This window comes from Gadus morhua, chromosome 21, assembly GCF_902167405.1.
Source record: "Gadus morhua chromosome 21, gadMor3.0, whole genome shotgun sequence".
In the NCBI taxonomy this organism is placed as follows: Eukaryota; Metazoa; Chordata; class Actinopteri; order Gadiformes; family Gadidae; genus Gadus; species Gadus morhua.
This window is the reverse complement of record NC_044068.1, coordinates 14,309,120-14,329,119: the sequence shown is the minus strand read 5'-3', so window position 1 is coordinate 14,329,119 and position 20,000 is coordinate 14,309,120. Positions and strand designations below refer to the sequence as shown.

At 46.5% G+C, this 20,000-nt stretch overlaps 1 protein-coding gene across 1 annotated transcript in view; it reads right to left on the bottom strand.

Annotated features, from left to right (window-relative positions):
• stxbp5a (syntaxin binding protein 5a (tomosyn)) overlaps positions 1-20,000 on the bottom strand; it is a 44,551-nt gene that overhangs the window by 15,272 nt on the left and 9,279 nt on the right. The window contains exons 3-11 of the mRNA XM_030346152.1: positions 18,780-18,863; positions 11,070-11,193; positions 9,726-9,804; positions 7,857-8,011; positions 5,871-5,943; positions 5,002-5,149; positions 3,522-3,589; positions 2,081-2,121; positions 1,149-1,366 (exon numbers count right to left, since the gene is read on the bottom strand). Of these exons, the coding sequence (XP_030202012.1) occupies positions 1,149-1,366; positions 2,081-2,121; positions 3,522-3,589; positions 5,002-5,149; positions 5,871-5,943; positions 7,857-8,011; positions 9,726-9,804; positions 11,070-11,193; positions 18,780-18,863 (990 nt within the window). The remainder of the gene's footprint in view (positions 1-1,148; positions 1,367-2,080; positions 2,122-3,521; positions 3,590-5,001; positions 5,150-5,870; positions 5,944-7,856; positions 8,012-9,725; positions 9,805-11,069; positions 11,194-18,779; positions 18,864-20,000) is intronic.

The window sequence follows — 20,000 nt, the reverse complement described above, 5'->3', positions numbered from 1 at the left end:
GATTTAGAGCTGTGCAACACCAGCGTGGCTTTATTATGTCGTTACATCACACACACACACACACACACACACACACACACACACACACACACACACACACAGACGCAGTCTCCCATTACACCCCGATACCTCCATCAGCGCTATTAACGCACAATATAACCATGGTGCTTGCTGTAGCTTGTTTACTGCTCCGTCAGTTGGCATGGCAACAATAACTCTCATAACCCTGTTTTGTGTATGTGTGTGTGTGTGTGTGTGTGTGTGTGTGTGTGTGTGTGTGTGTGTGTGTGTGTGTGTGTGTGTGTGTATGTGTGTGTGTGTGTGTGCAGACATGTGGACCCTTAAGTGCACGTGCGGAGTGATGGTTGTAGCCTGCAGGCCATAAGGACACACAGAGCATGGAAAAAGAATTGTACGCCGCTTTTATATTTGTTGTTTTTAATTAAAGCCCACGTTAAGTATCACTTTGGGTGGGGTCCATTAGCACAAAGGCGCTCGCTACTTCCGTTAGTTGACCTACCATTGGTTTGGGAAGCTATTAAAGGGTTGAAGCGGGCCCCATATGCAGGGCTAAGTGATTTGCGCGTGTATTTGTGCGTTCTCTTCTCTTCTTCTCTTGTGATCATTATTTGCAATGCATTGCGCTTGTTGCAAACACACGCATGTCCTAATGTATCTAGTTTGCTTCATTTCTTTATGATGTTTATCATTTTTTTTGCTGTCGCAGATTTCAACTATTCTTTCCAAGATATCCGTCCTTAGATTAATAAGTAGAAAGGGGTTAGGGCAGTCTGCCATCGAGACCTTTAGGTGTACAGCCAGCACTGGGGTTCATACCCCGTCCAATCCACCTGGGAGTCAGACACCCGACCCCCCTGCTCTCCTCCCCCATTTAAAGGGGACATATCATACCACCAGGTGTGAGTATGATAAGCCATTACAATCCGTTTTGAAAATGTGCAGCTTCTGACATCAAAAGTGGGCGTATCCAGTTAGAAGTATGACATTTTCAGAACAGCTTTTAAGGGCTAATCACACTCACACCACACTCACACCTGTGATATAATCTGTCACCTTTAAACAAAACCAAAAACACCTCCCAACCCTGTGCCCAAACGTGTGTGTGCCGGGAAGGCAGGGGGTTGTACCTGCACCGTCTCCGTGGTGACCTCCAGCTTGCTGAAGCGGTAGATGAGCACGGTGGCGGACACGCCCGACATGCACAGCACCCGGCTCTCAGGACACCAGGCCAGGATCTGGAGGGCATAGGGGTCCTCGTCCGACTCCATGCTGCCCTTGTCCTCCTTGGACCGGCTCCTCTCGAACACCTTGGCCGTCTTCAGCTTGTACAGCACCTGGAGCATTACTGCTCACACACACACACACACACACACACACACACACACACACACACACACACACACACACACACACACACACACACACACACACACACACACACACACACACACACGCATAGAGAGACCGGGGTGAGGGGGAGACAGAGAGCGAGAAAGAGAGAGAACTTCCTTACTTTTCATCCTGACTTGTTATTTTGTATTTATTTTTCTCCTCAATCACTGCACTGCACTCCAGTTTTTGTTTAGTTTTCTTTAAACATAGAGATGTAGCACTTTATATCAGTCAAATTTTTCAACAACACATCCTTGCTACCTCTATGTTGACGATGGGTTGATAATCGGCAGCCATATTGGATCTGCATACTGATAGTAAACATGACAGTGAAACGAGAGGTGGGGTCGAGGGGCACATGGACGGAGTGAATCAGTGTATGTAAACAATCGACCGCTTTATCAGATCCATAGTCACTGATAGTAAAGATGCCAATATTAGGGAGCGCAAGAGAGATCAGTTGCAACTCATTTGTTCCAGGCGGTCGATGGGTCGCAACCGATCCACCGGCGGCCATGTTGGACCTGTAGGATCATTACTAAAACAACTAAACCTGGCAAGCTTATGGGGTTTGTTTTAAAGTTAGACTAAAGTGCCAGGATAAGGGAAGGCTGTTTTGTTTTTGTTTGTGTTTACTGAAAAATCGAAAGGATCTGGAGGAACTTACTTGCAGAAGCATCCCAGAACTTCACTGTTCCGTCGGCATGCCTAGAAGACAAAACACAGAAAGGATCAATCAGTGTGAAAAAGTGTTGACGGCAATCGGAGGGAAAAGTTCTCAGCCTTGGAATATTACAAACTTCAGATGAAAGAAATATATCTGCAATCAGTTCCCGAAGATGGAAAGGCCAATAAAACAGACGTTTCTGTACTACGACTCAAGAGGCTTGAGCGAAAAAAAGAGATTCACGAGGCCTTCATTTATAAAGCAAATGCTTCCTGCCCTTACCCTTCGCACAGAGACGCGACTAATGGTGTTCTTAAGACTCCCCATGCCTTGTGTTTATTTCTAACCAGTGCATGAATAGAGGGAGGAAAACAACTCCAACAATGACAAATAAAAACTGTAAAAACAACCACCACGACAGAATCACAACATGAACCCCCTTAAAAATGAATACGCTGCTTCTGGAATGTTTTCAATCAACCTTGTGCCGGTAATATTAAGGAGCTAGTTAAAAACAGCACATTAGTAAACAAACATAGAAATTCGGACCAATTTGGTTGTTAGTTTGGTGTCACCAGAACCCATTTGCCTTCATTCTCCTTCAATCACTTTACTTCCTCTTCCCTCAATTTCTTTAATACTAAACATTACAGCAACAGAGATGGTTTTGGTGCGTTGGGAGAAAGTTATGTTTATTTCTCTTTTTTACAGGCAGTGACAGCGCCTGGGAGAGAGAGAGAGAGAGAGAGAGAGAGAGAGAGAGAGAGAGAGAGAGAGAGAGAGAGAGAGAGAGAGAGAGAGAGGAAGAGAGAGAGAGAGAGAGAGAGAGAGAGAGAGAGGAAGAGAGAGAGAGAGAGAGAGAGAGAGAGAGAGAGAGAGAGAGAGAGACGGGGAGAGAGAGAGAGAGAGAGAGAGAGAGAGAGAGAGAGAGAGAGAGAGAGAGAGAGAGAGAGAGAGAGAGAGAGGAAGAGAGAGAGAGAGAGAGAGAGAGAGAGAGAGACGGGGAGAGAGAGAGAGAGAGAGAGAGAGAGAGAGAGAGAGAGAGAGAGAGAGAGAGAGAGAGAGAGAGAGAGAGAGACATGCACGGAATAGCGATTTGTCGTCAAAGGAAAGTGGAGGAAAGAAAAGACCGAAAAAAAACACACACACCCCAAAGCGGACCCCTGGCTGACCAGCCCATAGCTCAATGTCACCTGCTAAGTGTGCATATTCGTTTACAACCCCACCTCGCGCATTGTCCCGGACCCCTTTAGCTGTTGACAGCTCGGGGGGGCGGGGGTTGGTGGGGGTGAGGAAATACATCAGAAACACCCAGCGAGACAAATCGACAGACTTAGAAGTGTCCCGGCTCCTTCGTGATTTAATGAAGTGGGGAAGGGACGGAGAGGGAGTGGGGATGCCGGTGGGGAACGGCGACGTTAGTGTTGGCACAGTCTTTTACCCCGTGATGATGATCTCTGGGTAGCTCTGTGTGCCCTGACCCCAGTTTCCACCACTAATAGGCCACTCCTGGAATGAAAAAGAGACACGTGCAACACACACACACACACGCATGTACATGTAGACACACACGCACACGCACACACACACATACAAACACGTTGAGAGAAAAAGACAATATAACAGAGTGCAATAATGAGATTAGCATCGAATAGAGCTCCGAGATGAACTTGCTGTGTTATGTGTTTATGTGTCCGTACGGAGGTACGGTGTGTGTGTGTGTGTGTGCGTGTGTGTGTGTGGTTGCATGCCTACAGTATGAGTTTAATGACAGCATTTGTGATTCTGCACAACTTATGATGATCTTGGTCTTCATTAAAGTTCAGTAAGGCTTTGTCTAGCATGCATTTGTGTGTTTGTTTATGTTTATCGGTGCAGTTGTGTGTGTGTGTGTGTGTGTGTGTGTGTGTGTGTGTGTGTGTGTGTGTGTGTGTGTGTGTGTGTGTGTGTGTGTGTGTGTGTGTGTGGCGGTGGAGGGGGGTCGCGGTGAGTGCGCTGACACGCGTAAAGGTCGTGAGTATGACTCAGCGGTGATCTTTATGTGAGCGTTCTCCCCCACAGCTCGGCCCAGGTCTGTGCTGTACAGCACACGGTGACATTTCCAGCACAACGCCGGCAAAGGGAACCAGGGGAAGAACACAGGCATACATAATGGAGGGGGGGGGGGGTTGACAAAGGAGGGGAAGGAGATGGGCAGTGTGTGTGTGTGTGTGTTTGATGTGTGTGTGTCTGTGGGTGTGTGTGTGTGTGTATGTTTGGTGTGGGTGTGTTTGGTGTGGGTGTTTCTGTGTTTGTGGTCTGTGTGTGTGTGTTTGATTTGTGCGTGTGTGTCTGTGTTTGGTGTATGTTTGGTCTATGTGTATTTGTGTGTTTGGCGTGTGTGTGTGCTTGGCATGTGTTTGATGTGTGTGTGTGTGTGTGTGTGTGTGGGGGTGTTTGGTGTGTTTGTATACGCGTGTGTGTGTGTGGGTGCTAACACGTGCAGCTTAAGTTATTCAATTGTGATTGGATCACAACCCCGCACCCACCGGCATTTTAAGACCAGGCTTAAACTGAGCCTTCCCCCCTGGCTAATGCATGTTTATTAAGAATGTTTATGAATAATTAAGAAGGTTTATGAATGATTTAGAATATGCTCATGTTTTTTCAAGATACAGAGTCGCGTAGGAATGGATGGTGTAAAAAAAGAGGCAAGTTTCTTGGGTTTGAGGGGAACTTTCTTCTTCAAAATAGCACCAATCGGTTGCATCATCAGTAGGGTACTTTATAACATCCCAGAATGCGGTGTGTGTGTGTGTGTGTGTGTGTGTGTGTGTGTGTGTGTGTGTGTGTGTGTGTGTGTGTGTGTGTGTGTGTGTGTGTGTGTGCGTGCGCGTGTGTTTTTTTGGTTGAATGTCGAGGCATCCCGAGAAGGAACGTACCTTTTTGCTGTAGCCCTGTCGTTTCTGCCGCGAGCCGACTGAATAAAGTGCAGGAATGAGATCCACGGGGCAGTCGGCAAAGTATTCACAGCAGGTGACGGGGGACTCGTGGATGGTCAGGGGGTAGGGGTTCTCAAAGATCGGGTAACTGGGGGGAGGGGGGGGGGGGGTTGGTTGGAGAAGCAGAGAGGATGGGTTGAGACGGCGCATACATACGTTTGTTCTGCAGGAGCGACTGCCTTAAAGTGTATTCACAAGCTGTTACGGTTTACTAATGATTGTGCTGTCAGTCATTCAGCAGACTGACACGAGTTCATGTCATGGAATCATACATGAAATGATGGAGCAGGTGGTGGAAAGGCGTTGATGATTCTCCTCTGAACTGTTATTTAAATGGGATTCCTGCTGATGCACGGCACTTAGAATGCCCATTGCAGTAGAAGGGATATCAACTGCAGAGATTGGAGTTCAGAGCCATTTAGCTGGAAATCCAACATCTTAACCACTGAACAATTCTGCCCCTGTATTGCGTCTCTTACTATTTTACCTCAATAAAATGTAATTTGGTAGCTAGTTACACAGTGATTGAAAATTTGATGGACGACAATGAGGGAGCCACAGTAATAAGCTCGTAAATATGAGAATCATTTTTGTCTCCCCACTTTTTTTGGCTTTCAACAACCAACATGATGTTATCATGGGCCAAAGTTCAAATGACCATTGTTTTGCAGACATAACAACCACAGAGAGGCAAATGTTACTGTCCCCCGTGTGGTCTACACGACTCTGTATTCCAGGCACCATTCTCACGTTAAATACGGCCGACAAGTTCATGCCCTCAGGTGATTAGTGACTGCGTTTAGACTCACCCATTTTGTGCAAGGTCGATCACCACTAAATCCTTTTCCAGAAGCACGACTACGGCGTAGGGGTCCTGAAAATCTGCACAGAAGAAGAGAAGAACGTGAAGCGCAATGCGAGGGTGGGAGGGGGGAGGAGAGAGAGAGAGAGAGAAAGAGAGAGAGAGAGAGAGAGAGAGAGAGAGAGAGAGAGAGAGAGAGAGAGAGAGAGAGAGAGAGAGAGAGAGAAAACTGCTGACATCTCCAAACCTCAGAGGCATTATTCCTTGGACCTTAGGACTTGGGCACGTATAAACGTGTTATTCTGCGATCTAGAAAGTAGGTTGTGTTATGCATGCTGATCCAATAAGATGCGAGCGCCATCGGGATTGAGTTTTTAATTTAGTTTTCCCTTGTTTTTGGAATATCAAGCACGTTTGCCGTTTTTGCAGTCTTGCACATACCGTTTGGCAAAATAGCCTTGTATATATTCTGTTGAACTTTTTAGTGACTTCTTAGTGAACTTGGCGACAGTATCTAAGCCTCTAAGCCTATAATATATGTAGCATCTCTAGCTTTATCAGAAGGAAAACCGATTAAACTTCATTCCATTTGACCTGCTGCTACTTTACGTTCCCACTAGAAAAAACGAAAACCTAAAAAGATCCCAGATATCTGAAGCAGATGTGAAGTCTTTTTTTTGCGAAGTTTTGCGAGATCCTCAGCACTATTGATCTTAGTTATGACTGATTATATTTGGTTGTAATAAACCCTTCGATCCTGAAATATAAGAGCAAAATCATTCATTCCATGATCAATGAAAACCTGGACAATGGGATATCGTTTCCATAGCCGACGATTATCTGATAATATTAAACTCACCTTCCTCTAAGTCTAAAACAAACCTAACAACGACCGACAGAATCTCTGGGTTCAACCCAGAAACCAGAGTGGATGAACGTCAAACACACACACACACACACACACCCACACACACACACACCCACACACACACACCCCCACACACACACACACACACACACACACACACACACACACACACACACACACACACACACACACACACACACACACACACACACACACACACACACACACACACACAGATTAACCAAGTCGTGGCCATCCCTTGAGGTTGGCGATCAGACTTCTTAAATCTTGCTGGGCTATGCTCCCCTCCCTGAACCTCAGCTTAGTCCCGCATACTGCAGGTGTCATGAGACCAGCATCCCCAATGATACCAAGTCAAGCAGGTCCCCAGCGGGAGGCTGAATAGCTGCAGTCAATCTGATCACAGGCACACACACACACACACACACACACACACACACACACACACACACACACACACACACACACACACACACACACACACACACACACACACACACACACACACACACACACAGAGTATACATAAGCAGATGAAACCAGGGGCTAAAGGTTAGCGATGGTCAATGATGTTGCAAAACATACAGTACACACTAATCCTTTTCCTGGAGCACGACATTGAATCAATCTGATCGGCATTTACATATCTCCAGACTCTCCTGTCCCACAGTACATTGGATTTTATTCAGCTCCCCTCTTTGACATTTGAATTTGGTGGTCTATATTAAACACGGCATACGCTATATTCAATAAGGAAGGATGTTGTACACAGTGAGATAAAATGAGAAGCTTGTATTCATTTCTTTACATAATGAAGCCTGGAATAGGATATGCCCTGTGGGAAATATTCCATTTATTACAGGAGTATATTGACACATAGACAAGGCCGACAACACAAACAAACATAATTAAAAAGTTGAAAAGACAATCACAACAAACAAAAAGTGTGTGCGTGCGTGTGTACATGCATGTGTGTATATTTAATTAAACATTGATCGTCATGTATTCTGCTATGCATGAAGGTATAATCCTACACGTGTTGCAAAGTACACACACACACACACACACAAATGCAGACACCCTTTCCGTGCGGCGGGGGCGTACCATTGGGGTAGGGGGTCTCACAGAGTGTGAGGAAGTCGACGATGGGGTAGTCCATCTCCAGCACGGCGGTACTCTTCCCGTGCATCACTGTGAGACAGGGCCGCCGGCCCACCGTGTCGTAGGACAGACCCCCGGACAGGATCATGAAGGGCTCCCTGCAGGGTGCAGCGCACACACACACGCATAACGACCCGCACACACACACACACGCACACACCAAACACACACACAGACACAAACACACACACAGACACACACACACACCAAACACACACACAGACACAAACACACACACACCAAACACACACACAGACACAAACACACACACATACGCAAACACGTACACACACACACACCAAACACACACACAGACACAAACACACACACACACGCATAGAGACACACACACACACACACAAACATACGCATACAAACACACACACAAAAACAAACGTTAAGACTTGATATGCTCCATATACATAAATTTGGGGTGGGAAAGCGAACAGAAAAAAGGGTATGGGAAGTCATTAAACGGGGAGATTGGTTCTTCGAGTCTCAGAAAGGGCCGGCAGAATGACTATAATCCTATCTAGGAAAGAAAAACAACCAAAAACAACAAAAAACACACACACTGAACTCTGTTCAGTGTGTGTGTATATATCAATGTCTATTTATAGACGTGTGTGTCTGGGTTTCTGTGTTTCTGCATGTTAGCTGGTTTGTGTGTGTGTGTGTGTGTGTGTGTGTGTGTGTGTGTGTGTGTGTGTGTGTGTGTGTGTGTGTGTGTGTGTGTGTGTGTGTGTGTGCGCGTGTGTGTGTGTGTGTGTGTGTGTGTGTGGTAGGGCTTTGACTTCGAACTTCGTGATTCGAATATAATTCGAATATCAAAAAAATAAATCAAAATTCGAACGAATATTAGGCAGCCCTTAATATTCGAACCTGTTATTGGCAGGCCAAGAGGGAGAGACGTCGGAGAACCCATGCAGTCTATTCATAATATTGTAATGACCACGGAAGAGGCAGTGAATGAAGTATTGATTAGACAGCGATTTATCAGAAACATAATAAACCGTTGGAACACGCAAGACCGGTAACCACAGCAACGCCTGTAAACAAATCTCGCAAAGCCCAATCCAGGGCTGAATCCGAATACTCACTTATAGTATGCATTTTGTAGTACGCCACAAATATAGCGCGTCCGAATGCTCAGTGTGCATTGTGTAGTACGGAAAACGTTTCCGAATGCGTACTACCGCCACAGTATACAACGGTAGGTCACTACGTCACCAGACTACGAGTCAGCCATCTCTTCTTCGTTCGTTACCAGACTACGAACGAAGAAGAGATGGCTGACCCGACACTACCAACAGCGGCTTAGAAAGACGTCATAGAAAGCGGCGAAAAAAAGAGACATTAAAAAGAGTAAAAAAGTAAAGTACGTAATTAAGTAAAAAGAGACATTTTTAATTTAATAGCAACGATGACAAGACGGAAAACAGGTAACTTATCAAGGTAATTTTGCCGGCATCTGAGGGGAGACACGTCATCTCCAAACATCCGGTGGAGTTACGGCGGTGTTCGGAAGCGTTCAGAGGCGTTCTACGCATAGCTGTAGACCGTTCTAGGCGTTCTACGCATAGCTGTAGACCGTACTACACTGTCAAGTGTAGTACGGTCAAGTAGTAGACACTGAACATAAATAGTATGTACTAAGTATTCGGATTCAGCCCAGGTATTACTGAAGGCATTTAATGGTCAAAATATTATTAATAAATATTCGAATATATTCGAATACTAATATTAATAAACAAACGAACTTCGAATATGATTTTTGGCCAAAAGTCAAAGCCCTAGTGTGTGGGGGCCTACCCAGCTCTGGTGGTCTTGTACTCCACTTTGAGGATGGGCTTACAGGGCTCTGGCTTCTTCCCGTCCTTAGGCTGTTTCCCTGGAACCATAAAAGAAGAAATCACACACACTTTGAACTTTAGTTTGCCATGCGGTTCACTCTCTCTCAACCCTCCTCTGCCTCCTCCTCCTCCTCTTCCTCCACCCTCTCCACCTTTCCTCTTCCATGTTTTTTTGATTCCCGTTGTTTACTAAGGCTTCGCCTTAATAACACACTAACATCTGAAGAACAATTAACCAAGAGACCTGTAAACTTCACTTAAACCTCAGAATTTGCATAATTGCTTATTTCATAACAGTAACAGTCATTATGTATGCAGCATTATGTATGCGACAACTAATTAAAAAAATAAACAGATTTTTCCTTTTGTCAACGTACACAAAACCAGCAGAGACAAAAGTGAAATGTGTTTCTGTTTTTTGATCTCTTCTCTAATTCCTTTCCTGTCTTGTGTTCTCTCTCTCTCTCCCTTTAGTTTCTCTTCTTATTACTTTCATTCTTCCTCTCCTTCATGTCCTTGCATTGTGAAACCAGGGGATTGTGTGTGTGTGTGTGTGTGTGTGTGTGTGTGTGTGTGTGTGTGTGTGTGTGTGTGTGTGTGTGTGTGTGTGTGTGTGTGTGTGTGTGTGTGTGTGTGTGTGTGTGTGTGTGTGTGCGTTTGGATTAACATGTATCTTCAAATGGGCAGACCTTGCTGCAGGACTGTGTATATGGACCTACTCATTGTAAAAAGAACGGAGGTCTTTCATCTGTGTTTTGGGGTTTGTTTTGGCCTGTGCTCAGCCCGCCCAGAAAATGGACGCCCAAGTGTCTTGACGTAGGGATTTCTCGCAGGAGCCTGGCCAAGTGTTGCGCCAACCGTTTGCCCAATGTTTACCAAACTGTCCGGTCTGCCATGATTCCACCTTCTGGTGTGCGAGTGCATGTGTGTGTGTGGGCTCTGATGTGTGTCAAAGTGTGAGTGCGTGTGGGTGTGTCAGTGTGTGTGTGTGTGTTTTGGAGTCTGTGTGTGTTTGTTTGTGTGTTTATGTGTGTGTGAGTGGGCGTATTCATGCGTGTGTTTATCTGTCTGTGCGTGTCAATTTGTGCATCAGTGTGTGTGAACATCAGAGTGTGTTTATGTTTGCTAATGTCTGTATACGTATGTATGCATGTGTGTGAGTGTGTGTGTATGTTTAAGTGTGTTTGTATTTATGTGTTTGTGTAAGTGTATTTGTGTGTGTGTGTGTGTGTGTGTGTGTGTGTGTGTGTGTGTGTGTGTGTGTGTGTGTGTGTGTGTGTGTGTATGCGTGCGCGCGTGTTACCGTGCGGTGTGATGGTCTGGATGGGCTTCCCCTGACCCCGGACGTTCCATATGGTCAGAGTTCCGTCTGAGTGACTGCAGATGAACTGCTTGCCCTCGTGGTGCCAGGCAACCGAGTGGATCGCCTAGGAGACCGGGGGGAGAAGAGCAGTGAGTGAGTGTGTAGCATGTGCAGCCACCGCCGCCGTGCCACCAGATGCACTTGTGGGGCACACAAGCATGTCCAAGTCAACGTAAAAAGGAAAATGTAAATAAAGGTTCATATGCTTTTTAGGAAGTTTCTTCTCTTTTTTTTGCCGGTAAACTCGGTCATGCTGCTGTGAGCAGATGGCAGTTATGAGACAAATGACTGAATATACGGCTGTTTAGCATAACAGCATTCGCTGTATTTGCATGTAGGACTGGCTGCATGTGTGAGCCGGCATAGATTACATTTAATCTGTTTCTGAAAGGATTCATCCGGATTAGGACTGGGAGGGGGTCGAGGAGCCACTGGGAATTACAGTCAGTGTAGTCTCACAAATCAGAGTTTAGATTACAAATCTAGAGTCTGATGGCCGACAAGCCAAAGCTGGGTCAACAGTCCACCTCTGTTTCTTTGGCTTCGTGTTTGTTTTGACCAAACATGTACCTGAAAGCAGGGCTCTGTAAGCGCTTAATTGGCTATTAATGGCAAACAGGAATTGGCCAGGACTAGTAAACAGTAACAAAGTGTCAGGAGAGGTTTCGGATCAACACTGTGTAGACTGGCCACTTTAAAAATGCACGTATTAGAATTCTCTTCTGAAGCTTAGAATAAGGGCTAACCCGTACCCAAATCCTCAGCCTATCGCTGTCACCGGCCCAAGGCTCTGTGCCATCTCCCCACAGGAGTTATGCTAGAACATAATAGGACGGCTGCAAAATCCTCATTTTAGTTGAAATAAACAGAGTTTCCAACCGTTTGATGCACAACGACCATGTACAACCACCAATGAGGTTAAGGACCAAGCATCAATCTTTCAATGTTATTTACGAAGGTAAGTAAGATACGAAAAAACCATTTTATGTGTCTGCCTGTTTGTTAGTTAGGTAGTTAATGTGATGTAAAAGCCTCATTGATTAAATCTTTACAGTTGCCCATATCCTCCTCTCCTCATCCTCCACTCTTCTCCCTTGCCCTTCAGTCATTACTCTTAACAGCCTCGCTGCTATTTCAAACCTGGCCGTTAGTGAAAGAGCTACTAATAATCAATGAGAATAAAGATACATCATCAGGCACCATTTCTGCACTGAGAGGTGCACAGACTTATTGATGCCTTTTTCATAGCCGGTAATTAAAAAATACTTGGTGGTCGCGTCGTCCATGACTTTCTCAATCCCTCCATCATTCCCTAACTCACATACTCAAGCACAGGCGTTCAGGACCCTCCCCCCCCCCCCGCGCTCACCACAATATCGGCCTTCCTGAGACACGGTAGTGGGCGTTAACATCGAGTGGATGGTTTCGCCGTACCATTCATACTATCTTCTAGTAACACTCACAAAACACTTGAATCGATTGAACCGACTTTAGCCTAGCCACTAGCCTATACATTTCTTATGACATTAGGATACAAGTCTTAACCACACACACACACACACACACACACACACACACACACACACACACACACACACACACACACACACACACACACACACACACACACACACACTAACATTGAAGGGCGTGGACTTATGTTCTAATTTCATTCATCCTATGTGGACCAGTGTAGGACTATTGTATAAAGGCGAACCCGAACCAGTGCCTGATTTGAATAACAAGACACAGCCATAGGCATGGAGCAACTCATTCACTCAGTGTGACAGTTTATTGGGGAACAATTTGGCAGTGGCTAATTGGAAATTGAGCAGGGTAATTGAAACACATGGCTCTCGTCATATCAAACAATACAAATTAATACAGAACAAGGCCTAATTTTATGATTTATTATCATATCCCAGTCTGGCCATTTTATCTGAGCGCCGATAAATGGATTTATATGTACACTTTTTTTGCTGGGGATTTCAGTGGATCACAGCCAGACACACATACACACAGACACACAGAAAACCAAGTCCCTATTAGTGTACTTTCTGCCAGCAGTATGTCACATTGCGGCACAGTGACTGCAAAGATTTGCAAGAAAAACATTAAACAGTCGTTCACAATGACTCTCCATCCTCACTTGGAGAGTCCACACACACGCACACACGCTCAAACACTTACATGCACACACACACACACACACACACACACACACACACACACACACACACACACACACACACACACACACACTCACACTCACACTCAAACACTAACCAACACACACAAACACACACACTTACACACTCACACTTACACACACAGACAAACACACACACACACACACACACACACACACACACACACACACACACACACACACACACACACACACACACACACACACACACACACACAGACACACCGAAGGTTTGCAGGGAATGTCAGTAGCGCTTTCCATTTTTTTTCTTTTTAGGAACACAGCACAATTCTAGCTAGGGCTGAACTTCTTTGTCAGTGACAGTTGTTAGAGTTTGTTATGAAAGAAAACCAACTCCAAGGCTATAACTGCCTATGTGGTGTTTCAGGATATTTTCGCTAATTGTTAAAAAGAAGAAGAAACATGAAACAGTGACACAAGTTAAGGATGATACAAAAGAAGCAGAGCGTGAAGAAGCAAGTAGGGAGCTTCTGATTGGACAGAAAGGAGACACCCATCAATCTTAGGGAATCACATCATCGGTTGATTGATGTGAATGATCTCCAATCAGAGGAAGAGTCCCAGGTCACCTGGCCTACACTTTAATGTGATAAATGATGCGATGTTGCCCGCGTGTGTGTGCGCGCAGGTGTGTGTGTGTGTGTGTGTTTGGGTCGGTTTGTGTGTGTGTGAGAGAGAGAGAGAGAGAGAGAGAGAGAGAGAGAGAGAGAGAGAGAGAGAGAGAGAGAGAGAGAGAGAGAGAGAGAGAGAGAGAGAGAAGGGGAGGAGTGTGATTATTTCACACTTCTGTAGAATGCAGTCAAAAAAATTGAAAAAAAGAAGAAAGATTGAGGGAAAAACTACAAAGAATTGCCTTGAGCAAAAAAGGTTGCCGCACAAAATAAAGAATTTGGGGAGGTTAGGATATTACGATTGTTCTCTAATACATTAGGCTACAAGGTACGCTGCAAGGTTAGAATGAACCCTGGCTCAGAGAACTCAGTGGCAATACCGCTTCTCTATCAGAGTCAAAATTCGAATTGAACGAGCGAGAAAGAGTGCCATAGAGACATGAGAGCACAGAAGAGAGAATAGCATTGAGGGAAGGCAAATAAAAAGATGCTGAGCAATTTCAATTCCGTACGAGAAACAGGAAGCAAGGTTAAAAGTTTGCACGAGAAGTAAGAAACAACTTGGAGCCAAATGAAATCGGACACTGGGAAGTGTCCGAACTCAAAACACCCCGCAGCGAATCGCATCAAAAAACACACAAATCCAATAAGGATGACAAACTAAACGAGCAAGAGACAGAGGTGTCAAAGTCAAAGGAGTTAGAGAGCGATAGAGAGAGAGGGAAAGGGAGGGAAAGACCTGATGAACAATGAGAAATGGGCACGAGATAACACTGGAACATCCTAAAAAAATAAATCACACCCTGGCTGTGATTCAACCGGCAGGACAAAAGGCCATGAGCCAGGCTGAGTGACATAACGTGCTGGGAAGACAAGCCTATACCGCTGAACACAGGAGAGGAGCACAGAGGGACACATCTGATACAAAGAAGAGAGACACTTTTACAGTAACACACTGCTTTGTGTTTCGCCCTTGAAGTCTGGCTTCATCATCATATAGTGATGGAACCTTCTCGGGAAATGGCAAATGGCAACATACGTGTGGTTGACATTTGGATAGGTGCAGGAAGCCAACAGTACACCTGTCTGACGACTCTTGGGCTCCTGATGTGCTACCACTCAGTCCATCCCTATCGATTGCCCACAGACGAGGGGGTCTGCTCATAAATAACATTGTGGCAAGGTTGGGCAGAGGGTTGGCAAACGGTTTCCTTAAAGGAAAGCGGTCCGTTAATCTGAAGCAATAAAAAAAAAAACAGAACCCACAGGGCCGTTACAACATTGACATAATAATCTGGAATAATCTGGAAGAAAACAACTCATATTACTTTGTCCGGGACACAGCCTCATCACAATCAAACCACACCAAACCCTCTCTATATGACCTGACACCTGACACTGCCACATCCACCAGATGTACCAACCTAACAGGCCACATGTCTTTAGGTTAGACATACAAAACAGGTCATGCCTTCTTGCCATAAAGGAAACAGTCCTGCTCACATTATGTCTGTTACGCGCTCTGCCTTTAAGCTCTCTTTAACCTGAAAAAAACTTGCGCAAGAAAAGAATACTTTTCAAAGGGATATCATTAAACTGACCACAGAAAGGGAGCAGAAACACAAAATATTGGGATGACACTTTGAACGTACCATTACTTGGACATAGCAGAGCGCACCGGACATGATATCAACTTATCTGTGGGAACGTTGGGAACTGAGAACACCCACGGACAGACATGCTGTTCACTCAGAAGCCAGTTTCCATGATTGCAGTTTCACAGCTTTCTGCGGTGTAAAATGGCCCCTTTAAACGTTTCAGGCAACAATTTGGAGAAATTTTAGAGAGCTCGCGGGCAAGTCCAGTGAGAGGAATGCATGCAGGACCAATATACCGTACCGGTGTTTAAACATTTATTCAGCCAATATTTCTTTCCTGGACGTTGTAGCCTGGAAAACATTTTTCTATTTTGTTTTATCTGGGTGCCTCTGGCCAATGACGGCAGTAGGAAATATCAATACAACACCAAAGACCCCCTCCTGCAAGTCATAACTGCAGTTCAATAGTGACACATTAAAACTTTCCTTTCCTCCTTGTTGGCTCTGGGGCTCAGCATAAGGGATGAGTTGTTATTTGCATTGTGAAGCCTGAGTAGCTATTGGATTTTTCTTTAAATAACCTTAATAACAAAGGATGACTGCCAACTCTGGGGTTCAACTGTGGCTGGAATGATTCTCTGGACTCTCTTCCTCACCTCTCCGGAGGTACACTGAGTAGAGGAGGTACCAGTGGAGTAGGGGAGGTACCAGTGGAGTAGGGGAGTAGGGGAGGTACCAGTGGAGGTAGGGGAAGTACCACTGGAGTAGGGGAGTAGGGGAGGTACCAGTGGAGTAGGGGAGGTACCAGTGGAGTAGGGGAGTAGGGGAGGTACCAGTGGAGTAGGGGAGGTACCACTGGAGGTAGGGGAGTAGGGGAGGTACCAGTGGAGGTAGGGGAGTAGGGGAGGTACCAGTGGAGGTAGGGGAGTAGGGGAGGTATCAGTGGAGTAGGGGAGTAGGGGAGGTACCAGTGGAGTAGGGGAGGCACCACTGGAGTAGGGGAGGTACCAGTGGAGTAGGATAGGTACCAGTGGAGTAGGGGAGGTACCAGTGGAGTAGGGGAGTAGGGGAGGTACCAGTGGAGGTAGGGGAGTAGGGGAGGTACCAGTGGAGTAGGATAGGTACCAGTGGAGTAGGGGAGGTACCAGTGGAGTAGGGGAGTAGGGGAGGTACCAGTGGAGGTAGGGGAGTAGGGGAGGTACCAGTTGAGGTAGGGGAGTAGGGGAGGTACCAGTGGAGGTAGGGGAGTAGGGGAGGTACCAGTGGAGTAGGGGAGTAGGGGAGGTACCAGTGGAGTAGGGGAGGCACCACTGGAGTAGGGGAGGTACCAGTGGAGTAGGGGAGTAGGGGAGGTACCAGTGGAGGTAGGGGAGTAGGGGAGGTACCAGTGGAGGTAGGGGAGTAGGGGAGGTACCAGTGGAGGTAGGGGAGTAGGGGAGGTACCAGTGGAGTAGGGGAGGCACCAGTGGAGTAGGGGAGGCACCACTGGAGTAGGGGAGGTACCAGTGGAGGTAGGGGAGTAGGGGAGGTACCACTGGAGTAGGGGAGGTACCAGTGGAGGTAGGGGAGTAGGGGAGGTACCATTGGAGTAGGGGAGGCACCACTGGAGTAGGGGAGGTACCAGTGGAGGTAGGGGAGTAGGGGAGGTACCAGTGGAGTAGGGGAGGCACCACTGGAGTAGGGGAGGTACCAGTGGAGGTAGGGGAGTTACCAGTGGAGGTAGGGGAGTAGGGGAGGTACCAGTGGAGGTAGGGGAGTAGGGGAGGTACCAGTGGAGTAGGGGAGGTACCAGTGGAGGTAGGGGAGTAGGGGAGGTACCAGTGGAGTAGGGGAGGTACCAGTGGAGGTAGGGGAGTAGGGGAGGTACCAGTGGAGTAGGGGAGGCACCACTGGAGTAGGGGAGGTACCAGTGGAGTAGGGGAGGTACCAGTGGAGTAGGGGAGTAGGGGAGGTACCAGTGGAGGTAGGGGAGTAGGGGAGGTACCACTGGAGTAGGGGAGGTACCAGTGGAGTAGGGGAGGTACCAGTGGAGTAGGGGAGGTACCAGTGGAGTAGGGGAGTAGGGGAGGTACCACTGGAGTAGGGGAGGTACCACTGGAGTAGGGGAGAGGGCGTAGGAGGGAGGGGCTCTCCCTCGGGATATTACTGGTGTCCCAGGAGGCCTTCAACACTTGGGATTTGAATCGAAGAGAAAAGAAAGCAGAGAGAGAGAGAGAGAGAGAGAGAGACAGAGAGAGGGGACTGAAACCCACAGGATTCAGATAATCTTGATTCTTTCGTATGTGTGTGATTGTGAATGTGAGTATTACGTTTGAGCATGTGTGTGTGTGTATGAGCGCGTGTATGAGCGTGCGTGTGTGTCTGTCTTCATTTGTGTGTGTGTGCGTGTGCATGTGTGCGTGCGTGTGTGTGTGTGGGGGAATATACATATGTGTGTGTCCGTGTGTGCGTGACTGTGTGTGTGACCTTGTGCGTGTCTGTGTGTCCATGCCCGCACCGTGAGCACTAATGTGAGCGTAATCCCGGGAGGCTTTTCACACGGTGCCCGCTGAATTACACGTCCGCAATCATGTAAACACCACGCGTGTGGGCAGTCTGTGTCTGAGCAGCCTCATAAAATACCTCCGCTCTATCCCATTGAGTGTCCCCTGCACCCGCCCCCTCCACCCCCAGGACTCCCATTGTATTTTTTCTCCGTCTTCATATAACTGTCTGCCTTTATTTTTAGTCAAGCGGCCTCAGTGAGAGTTAATAATGCCACATGACTCATGAGCCTGTGAGGAAAACAGAATAACCTTTGAGAAAATGAAGTTAACCTTTTTTCAGGTGATAAAGTGCCAAGCTCAATACGCGGGGGCGGGAGTTAACAGTTTTGGGGCAGCGGGGGGGGGGTGGGGGGGGGACGACATGTGGTAGGAATTGGTGGTGGTGTTGGTTGTGTTGGAAGTGGTAGGCAAATGTCCTGGCCACTTTCCGTATCAGTGATTGTCAATTGAAGTTGGCCATGTTGTTTTGTGTTTCCTCATCGCTGAAACAATAAGACATACGTCACAATTCACACTCATATCAGCGCATGCACGCACACACCGCAAACACACACACACACACACAGGTGTGATGGGAGTATTTGAAGCACAGTTATAGACGTTCTACCTCAGATCAGTGGATGGGGGGGAAGAGGGGTAAGGGGAGAGGAGAAGAGCTTGCCTACCTCGTCATAGGTGTAGCGGTAGTCAGCCTTCTTTGATTTCAGATCCCACATGACCAAGATCCCCGACTCATATCCAATTACGAGCTGCGGAGAGAGAGAGAGAGAGAGAGAGAGAGAGAGAGAGAGAGAGAGAGAGAGAGAGAGAGAGAGAGAGAGAGTGAGAGATAGAGAGATTGGGAGAAAGAGCGAGAGAGAGCGAGAGAGCGCAGGAGGGGGGTAGAGATAGAGATAGAGAGATGAGACAATGACAGGCTGTCTGACAGATACTGTAGGTAGCACAAGATGACATAGGTTGGGTATAACGCTACACACCCTGCAGCTGGAACGGGGAGGTGGGGGAGAAGGGGTGGGGTGATGGGTGTGAGCCAGGAGGGGGAGTAAACGGTGCAGAGTCCCACAGAGAGGAGAATTAAAACAAAAGACGATGGGGACGGGTGGGTGTGTCGGGGGGGGCATGGTATTCTGGGTGCTATGAGGGTTTACCATAAAGCCCGAAATATTATTGAAACGATTATTCATTGTATCAGTTCCATTTAGACCAAACAACGGCACAGAACAGCATGGTGGGATAGGCTGCTGGCACGTCAGTCAAGGGGAAATGGCACTCATGCATATCAATTACCCATAATAATACTAACCATTGTACTAATGTTATAATTGATAATAGTAATAATAATAATGTGATTATTACCGTTTCCTTCTCCTGCTGAATATGTGCCTTCTCAGTCAAATTACTTATACAGGTTTTCCCTTTATGGCTTGTAGGTTGAGGAAATGGCTGCTCAAAATGTATGTTAGTGGAAATTAGGGGAGGACTATTTTGACAAAATAATTGTAAGCGTAGCTGTAAATTAATAATGCGCTATCGATATATATATGTCCAAAGAATATGTCCAAAGTTACGGAAAAACATATCAAAATAGATTCATAATAGCGTCTTAAAAAGTGTTCTTACCGCACCATGGTGTACTGAACGTTCTGCAGGGGTTCATAGATATTTTCCGGGCGGGTTGGATCGGAGTAAAGTAGGGGTTTTAATTTAATGTTTCTAAAGGCGGATGAAAAACATCTAAGTGTTTTACCTACTCAGAGGTAAAGGCTGGTAATTTGTTATAGACTACAGCCACAATGTCTTTCTCTTCTTTTCCTGCCGATCTGTCATCCAGATTAGTGCGTGTGTTTTTACTCTGCAGGCTCTTACATATTACTAGTGCTGTTGTG